Consider the following 8,763-nt stretch of genomic DNA (forward strand, 5'->3'; position numbering starts at 1 on the left):
TTGGCAGAGATGACCTCACAGGAGCACCTCATCTCTTTCTGTCTCCCACAGCTCCAGCCCAAGACCAGGGCTAGCACAGCTCTCAGGCTGGAGGGCTGGAGGCAGTGGGCGACCAGGCCTGACCTTGGTCTTGCCCCCCTCACAGTGGCAAAATCAGACTGACTGTGATTTTCTGCCTCCATGGGGACCTCTCTGTAGGGTCAGGCAGTAGGCAGCTGTAGAGGGTACTATAGACAATTTAGCACTGGTGCAAGTGGATGCCTGGGAAGTTCTGTCTGGGCAACTTTCCCTCCGGGGCTGCCCTGGAGTTTCAGTCCCACTGGAGGCCACTGAGCTAAGTCCCCAGGGAGGTCCACAGCACAGTATCTAGACTCAACCTCTGGCTGAGTGTGTATCTTAAAAGGACCTCAGCCTCTGGGAGAGGAAAGCCAGCCAAAGGTCATCATCAGTGTCGACCTGATGAGAAAGGCACAGTCCAAACAAAACCTGCAGGGAATTGGGTAAACCACAGAGAAAACACCCTGAAATCACAGGGTGGGCATCTATCTGGGCACAAGGTCGACATGTTTTCTTTTTTCTTTTTTTTGGTTTATTTGAGGCAGGGTCTCCCTTTGTAGTTCAGGGTGGCCCTGAACTCACTATGTAGCCCAGGCTGGCCTCGAACTCACAGCGATCCTGATCCTTTTGCTTCAGCCTCCCAAGTGCTGGGATTACAGGCGTGCACCACCATGCCCGGCTTGACATGTTTTCCAGTACCTGCATGAAGGCCTGAGGCAGCAGTTCAGCTACAAGACCAGGGATTGCCCCAAAGAAGAGTTTAGTTCAGGACCCATGGACACCCAGAGGTTAAGAGGTCAGAAACTTTCCTGAGTGTTCAAAAGATCATTATGTCAACAGAAGCCACACGCTTGAAAGTTTGAGTGGCATGCTGGGTCTGTGGGGAGCCATGGAGGCACAATCTGCTGGGAGAATGGGTCTGGTGACAGCCCTGCCACTGTTCCTTTCTGCCTGCTGCTGCCTGGGCTGCTTCAAGCCCATCCCTGAGCTAGGCTGGGGATGTACATGGGGCATTTCTACTCACAGAGAAGGCCTTTGAATGGTTTTTCTTTTTAAAACTTCATTTATTTACTTATTTTGAGGGATTTTTTGGCACAAAGTCTTGCTATGTGGTCAGGTTGGCCTCAAACTCTTGACTCCCCCTCCCTCAGCTTCCCTACTGCTGGGATCACAGGTGTGCTCCAACACACCCTGCTTCAAATGGACTCTTTTCCCTGGCCTGGGACTCCCCGCCTGCCGCTGAGGGTTCTCTGAGCCCATTGAAATCCAATTCTTCCTTTCTGCTCTCTGTTTCCAGGCCTAAGCTTTCTGCTTCCCCTTGTTCCTTTCCCCTTTACCTTTTCCAAGTGTTTTCTCCAGTGCAGTGTTTGTCTAACTCTATGCACACCTGCTTCTCAGACGACCCGACTGACAGTCCAGTACATTTATGATCTGGGTTCCATAGTAGATTTTGGAAAAATTTCTTCATCTGTAAAATGGGAATAGAGACCATAATGTTAAGGGAAATAGGTCAGACACATAAGCTTAAATATCACATGGTTTCTCTTATGCGAGAAACCCAACATTTATTTACAATAAAGAGCAAAATCAAAGATAGTAGGAAATAGGGCCGGGGATTTAGCTGGAGTTCAATCCCTGGTACCAAAAAAAAAAAAAAAAAAAAAAAATAGGAAACAGGCAGGTAGATCTTTTGGAAAGGGGAAAGGGATCGAGAGATGTAGGGAGAGGAGAGGAGGAGAAAGGGAAGGGGATGAAAAACTAATTGAGATGTGTTATGTGCACGTAACAGTGCCTCCCAAGGAATGTGATCATTATATACTGTAAACACGCACTAATGTAAAATAAAAGCTGAAAAACAAGTAGAATGGATGTAGTTTTACTTACTGAGCTGGGTTGCTATAAGATCAGAGAGATATACTGTGTAATAGCACAGATGCTCCCAATTCAGAGCAACTACTGAGCTATTGTTAGGGTTGGTATTGTTGTTGGTGGTGTTTTTTGTTGTTGTTGCTTTTTGTTTTGTTTTTGTTTTTTTGGTACCAGGGATTGAACTCAGGACCTTGACCTTTCGAGACAGGCTGTGGCACCACTGAGCTAAATCCCCTGCCCTGTTTGTTTTGGTACAGGGGATCGAACTTGGGTCCTTGCGCTTGCGCAGCAGGCAGTGAAACCACTGAGCTAAATCCCCCGCCCTGTTTGTTTGTTTTTTGAGAGGGTCTTGTTATGTAGTTTAGGCTGGCCTTAAACTTATGGAAATTCTCTTGGCTCAGCCTCCTGAGAGCTGGGATTACAGGCATGCACCATCACGCCTGGCATGTTTTGTTTTGTTTGAGACAGCTTCTCTATATAGCCTAGGCTGGCCTTGAACTCATGATCTTCCTACCTCAGCTTCACAAGTGCTGGGAATATAGATGTGTACCAGCACACTCAGTTTAGCATCTTCTTTCTTTTTCTTTTTTTTCCAGTTTGGTTTTTTTTTTTTTTTTTGGTACCAGAGATCGAACTCGGGTCTTTGCGCTTGCATAGCAGGCGGTGAAACCACTGAGCTAAATCCATGGCCCTAGTTTGGTTTTTTGAGACAGAGTTTCACGGTGTAGCCCAGGCTGGCTTTGATCTCACTTTGTAGCCCAGGCTAGCCTTGAATTCTTGGCGATCCTCCTACCTCAGCCTCCCCATGCTGGGATTATAGGCATGTGCCAAAAAATCCGGCTAGTTTAGTGTTTTCTTTGAAGAACAGAAAGAAAGTCTTCCTCTTGCTTGAGGCCAGGCAGGGGCAGGTTTGAAAAGAAAGGCAAGGGATCCATCCTGGGAGTGGATGGGGGCCTGGCCCTTTCTGGTGATGGGCCCTTGGGAGCGGGGAGGGCTGTGCATTCGCTCAGGTGGTGGAGTTGCAGCTCCTCTGCTATTAGGGTTTCCTACTGGTACAGGTGTAGTGTCACCTCCTGGGGAGGAAAAAGGAAGAAAAAGAAGGAAAGGGAGGAGGGAAAGGACGTCAAAATATAAGGTGGTTTCTGTGCAGTATCTTCACACAGGCTGAGAAGCAGTAAGAGCCCAGGCCTTGAAGTCCAGACCCTTGGGGCTTCCTTTCCCTCTGTTCAAGGTCCTCAGCCTGAGAGAAGTTAGCAATGCCACCCCCACCTCCTGTGCCTGAGCTGATTGGAATGGGCATCTTCTAACAGAGCCCCTGTCCTCTTAGGAGCCAGCCTGAAGCACAGGGCTTGGCTTTGTGGGGATCAGAGCTGACCCAGAAAAAGGAGAATCTCAGAAGACAGGGTCCTGAGAAGCCATGTTCCCGGTGATCCAGAGCCTGCAGGACCCTACAGTTCTGGTCTGGCTGCCAGTCTAAGGCAAGTCCCACAAGCACTGGCTTGACCCCGTAGCTCCTTAGTAGCTTTTTTTTTGAGAACAAGTCTTACTAGATAGCCTAGGTTGGCCTCGAACTTGAAATCCTCTTGTTTCAGCCTCTGAGTATTGGAATTATAGGTGTGCACCACTATGCCTCCCTGGCACCACTACACCGTCTATGGAGTCCATTGCCCAGAATGGAAGGGTAGATGACAACTTGTTGCTAACTTGTTCTTCAGGGGCTGCTTCTAGGCAGCCTTGGTCTTGCTAATCCTCTCTTCCTCCTCCCCACAGGTACCCAGTTCTGGCCATCAGGACGCTCTGTGGTCCAGCATCCCTTTCCTACCTGGGGGAGAGTGGCCAATAAACTAAGCACATCAAGGAACTTCATTGTTTCCCACTCCTGCAGGGCAGGGACTGGTATGCCAGACTGGATTGGATTCTTTGCAAATGAAGAAGCGAGAAGGGAGAATTTTGGGAATATCCCTACCCACAAAACCATCTTCCCTTCACCTAAACTCGCTTCCTAGTTCCTCTTCTCTCTGCTCCCACCTTCCACGAACTAGCTCTCCCAGTGTGGATCCATCTGTCCCTGTCTCTCTCTTTCCCTATTTGGGAAGCACTCGATACCTTGGGCAGGTTACTTACCTTCTTTGTAAAACAGGGCAATACCTACAGCTGTTCTAGGATGAAGCTCAGCATTCCCTGGTTGGTCTGGATTCCCTCCTGAAGACCTCTGGGCGGGGGACCAACTGGCTCCTGTAGTCTAAAGTCCATAGGTCCCAGGCAAGGAGGAAAGAGCTGGGTGGAGGGATTCTGAGGGCCTGGCAGCTGGAAAAAGGACTGACTCATTGGGAGAGGAAGTGAACACAGGGTTCAAAGGGCCTCCACCCAGACCTTGTGACTCCAGCACTGGGCTAGAAAGTGTCCTGGCTTCTCCCTCATCCCCACAAGTCTCAGAGATCAGGTGCTCAACCAGTATCTCAAAGAATACCCAGAACTGGGCCTGGGGTGGGCTCTTTTGCTCATTTTGTCTTCATTAGTCAACACGAGATAGACGTTATTATTCCCATGCAGTGGGGAAATGGAGGTTCAAAAAGACAAGACAGTTGGTGAGTAGAGCTTGGGTTTGACCAGTGTCAGTGAAGTCCCCCGAGCTGAGAGGACCTTGACACCGACGGGGGTATCTGGTAAGGTCTGCGGTGAGTGAGAGCAGAGAACCATGAGTGCCCACAGAGGCCTCTCCCCCAAATCGGGGGAACAGAGACAGTGCTCCTCTGCAATGTCAGCCCAACAGCAAGGCTAGGTACAGATGGCACCTGCGAGGACCCCCTTCACCTCCCAGGGGCTCTACCTCTTACCACAGGATAGCAGTATAGCAGTATAGCAGTCCCCACCAGGGGCTAGGGAAGAGCCAGCTCTGGCTTTGCATCTCTCGCATGGGCACAGCAGGTGCAGCCTCTTGTTCCATCCCTCGGTGGGCCTGGGAGCTGTGCAGGGCAATGGGGTGACAGGCCACACTAGGTCCTATCTTCTGCTCTGACTGTATTCTTCCCACATTGTCCACAATGTCCTGAACCTAAGGCAACTCCTTGCCCCTTCTCTTGCAGTGCTGAGGATGGAACCCAGGGCCTCATGCAAACCAGGCAAGTGCTCCAGCCCTTTCCTTGAATTCTCAGTGCCAGGAAATAACCCTCCCCTTGCTCATTTGAAAATTCTCTGGGGGCACTCAAGAAGTATGCCTGAGCTGGGTGTGGTGGCACACAATGTAGTCCCAGGAGCTGGAGGGCCAAGGCAAGCCTGCCCAATCCCATCTCAGGAACAGAAAAGGATTGAAGTATTCCTGCCTAAGAAGAGGCAGAGCCTCCCACTTCCCCTTCCCCTTTGCTCCTTTCGGGGAAAGGAAAGAAGGGAATGGAATTAATATGAGAAAATGAAAAAATGGAAACAAGGTGTTTGTAAATAGGGAGGGATGGAGGGGTTGGAGGGAAGGCAGGGGAATGAGGAAAAATAAGAACCAAGAGAGATTATGTAAAGGTGCAAATTTCCAATGATGAATGTCATTATATTGCATACCTAAAATGTACCAATTAAATTAATGAAAAAAAAAAAAAGAGTCAGAGCCCATGTCTCCTTCATACTCACTTCTTCAGGAAATAACCCAGGTAGGTATGCTCTAGACCTGGGGCCTTTCCTAACCCAGACTGCACTTTGGTGGCATCTCAGATCCAGTATGTCCTATGAGAAGCCCCCAAGGGATCCATGGTTTAGCAGTGGCCCACTGAACCTGCCCAAGCAAGTTATACAGTTATACCTTGTTTTACTGTCTCTAGCTGCAAGCTGTCTTTTGACCTGGAGGGATAGACATCTAGGAGGCTTGCTCAACCCACAACAGTTCAGAGGAGCAATCACAGAGAAGCTCACTTTGTGTACAAACAGCTTTATTAAAAAATCAGCTACAGGGGGTAGGCTTATAAGGATTCTATCAAAAAGTACAAATTTTAAATAAATGCATCAGAAAAGTGGCAGCCAGAAATGTCAGCCACAGTTGTTTCCTTAAAGGCCTTGCAGGGAAGGGAGAGAGGACTACGGTGGACATTCCCAGAGCTCTAGGAAGAGGCTGGGTATTTGGATGACTGCAGGGCCAGGTCCTGGAGCTACCAGTCAAGGGCCTTGCTTCAGTTTTCCTTTCCTTGAAAAAAATGGACAAAATTCTGGCAAGTGTAGTGAATTTTGTCTGAAGCAGGAAGACACCAAAGTCATTTACAAGGCACAACTGCTCATTCCAGTCCTGAGGCACATGGGGTGGGTGAGTCAGGGGTCAGAGCCCAGGGTCAGCGCCCCTAGCTGGTGCCACCTCTGGGGTTGGCCACAGGTTAAACTAAGGTGGACCAGGTGGCACAATCTCTGCAGCCAGGAGCCCGAAGTGTCCCTGGAGTAGATGGGACAAAACAACCAACTCACACTTGCACTCAAGATCCCCCCAGTGGGGAGCAGCAGCCTCCTGTCTCCACCTGTCTCTGAGCCACTGTGGGTACCCAACTCGGCCTAGGAGCTCTTGGGATAGTCCCTGCCATCCTGGCTTCTGGAAAAGCCCCAACATCCAGAGCCAGAGTTTCTCTAGATGGTAGGTGGAAGCACAGGAAGCTGGCATACCAGTACCCAAAAGCTGCTGGCCTCACACCCATGGTCACTGGTGGCAGGCCTCCCTGGTGACATTGGGCAGTGGGTAGGCAAAGAGGGAGAAGTCCAGGATGTACTTGGGGAGCACGTCCTGCAGCAAGGCCCGTGGGACACTGCACAGGTGGTAGTGCAGGCTTTCGGGGCTGGCTGGACGGTACCAGGCCTGGCGAGCTGGGAACCGGACATGGGGTGGTGCCCCCACCCACTCCAGCACCTGGTTGGCATCAGCCTCCAGCCTCTCATAGGAGCCCACAAAGTTGTAGTGCACGGCACAGGGTTGGCACAGGTGGTACACAGGCATCCAATGTTCGTTCATGCGCTCTGGGTCCTCTTCCACCAGGTATCTCAGAAATTCCTCGAAGGTGACATCATCTCCTGCTGGGCTATGTCCGGCTCCAGGCCGGTACCGCCTCACAATCTCGGCCCCGTAGCGCTGCTGGTACTCGCGGATCTCGCCAAACTTGTTGCGATAAGCAGAGAGGAGGCGTTCCAAGGGGTCCCGCACAAACAGGAACTTGAAGTAGTGCTGCAAGCGGTATCGAATCTCCTCGGGCCGAAGGTCTGCCAGGAACACCAGGTCATTGCGGTGATCCATCTTGAGACGGACGTCCACGCTGTCCAGGACGCCCGCCAGTACCTTCAGCACCCGCTTCCAGTTAGAGCAGGCCACCTTAGGAACGTAGCAGTAAAGGAAGCGGTGGCGGTCACTCACGAGGATGTGGCGCAGCAGGGTGCGCCGCTGACCCACCGGCAGGTCCCAGGGGTCCCTTGGCATGCCTGGCTGCCGGCACACCCCCCGCAAAGTCCGGTTCCGGACGTCCTGCAGCACTCGCAGGTCCGAGTCCCGGGCCTCCGGGGATGGTGCCCCAGGCTTGGAGGATGCAGCTCGCCAGCCCTCGCGGCTGGGCGGGTGCAGGGGAAGGGGTTTCATCTCGGCCAGGATGCCCCGCTCGATCATGAGCAGCAGCCCGCTGGAGGCCACGATCACCGCGAACATCAGCATGGACGGCAGAAGCAGGGGCGGACCCCCCGGCCCGGTCCGGGCCCGCCCCAGCGGGGCGCGTCTCGGCGCCCGGCCCCGAGTCTCGGCGCCATTTGGGGCCGCCAGCGGGGTCAGCGGGCGGGGGAGCATGGTGATTAGGGCAGGGGCTGGTGCAGGCCGGGCCGGCCCGAGGGCTGCTGCGGTGGAGCGGCTCCGGCCGGGGTGGGGGGCGAGGGTCCTGGCTGGGCCCGCAGATGGTGAACCGCTCCGGACTCGGTACGAAGGGGTGGCCGGCTCCCGGGCCGCAGCGCCGGGGCGGGCAGCGGGCGGGCCCGGCAAGGGACCAGAGCCGGATGTCCCGCCCGGCCGCGCTCCACTCCCGGCCCCCGCCGTGACACAGGCGCGGGGGCGGGCCCACGCCGGGGCGGGGAGAAGGGCGGGCGTCCCTGCGGGAGGCGGGCTACACGGGGACCCCACCCCACCCCCCACCCCTGGAGAGGGCACCAGAGCCAGGGCCTCCCCGGACTTCAGGCTTGGGGACAAGAGCTTGGTGAGACTCCGAGGGCGGCGTGTGCCCCCTCAGGGCTATGGTCGAGGCCTTGCATCCACCACCCTGCCCCAGACTCCTGTCCAGTCCGGCCAGCCCTTCCTTCCACTGGGGTCTGGAGGCCGGGAGGCCGCAGGGTGAGAGAAAGACGCACCGACCGACAGGAAAGAGGCCCGTCTTTCTGGCTGGAAGCAGCGTTCCCCAGTATGCTTGCCCCAGGTGCCTTTATCTCCCTCAGTCCAGCAGGTCCTGAACCGAGACAGCCAAGCACTGGCCAGTGTCCATGCTGGCCCTGAAGCTTAGCAGTCCCTGAGGACTGTGATGCTTATCCCCTGGGTAATGCTGGAAACAGAACCTCTAAGCCCACATCAGTGGGGAAACCAGGACACTCTGGACAGGGGCTAATGACAAGCTGGTGCCTCAGGATCACTGGTGTCTGGGCCAGGGCACTTCTTGAAGGGTGAGCTGGGGGCTCAGAGCAGAAGGGAACAGCAAGCAGCCTCCTTGCCTCGTGCCAAGTGTGTGCTCATGGCTGGAGGCAGATCAGGAGTGTTCTGGATGTCTGCAGTCAGCCATCCCTATCGAACTGGGAACCCAACTAAGAAACTACACTTGACCATGCTGAGTGTAGGCAGCCCCGGTAAGGCGC

The 8,763-nt window shown here is 53.7% G+C and overlaps 1 protein-coding gene across 1 annotated transcript; it reads right to left on the bottom strand.

Moving 5' to 3' along the window:
* Positions 1–5,826: 5,826 nt before the first annotated feature.
* Chst14 (carbohydrate sulfotransferase 14) lies at positions 5,827–7,953 on the bottom strand. The gene has a single exon (XM_004861563.3). The coding sequence runs from the start codon at positions 7,715–7,717 to the stop codon at positions 6,593–6,595; it is 1,125 nt and encodes a 374-aa protein (XP_004861620.1). The 5' UTR covers positions 7,718–7,953; the 3' UTR covers positions 5,827–6,592.
* Positions 7,954–8,763: the final 810 nt, after the last annotated feature.

Source organism: Heterocephalus glaber, unplaced genomic scaffold, assembly GCF_053883595.1.
Source record: "Heterocephalus glaber isolate CG9 unplaced genomic scaffold, H.glaber_assembly_v1.0 deba00000809, whole genome shotgun sequence".
Taxonomy (NCBI): domain Eukaryota; kingdom Metazoa; phylum Chordata; class Mammalia; order Rodentia; family Bathyergidae; genus Heterocephalus; species Heterocephalus glaber.

Coding starts and splice junctions, on each gene's coding strand:
- Chst14 (XM_004861563.3), bottom strand. CDS start 7,717: ATGCTCCCCCGCCCGCTGACCCCGCTGGCGGCCCCAAATGGCGCCGAG.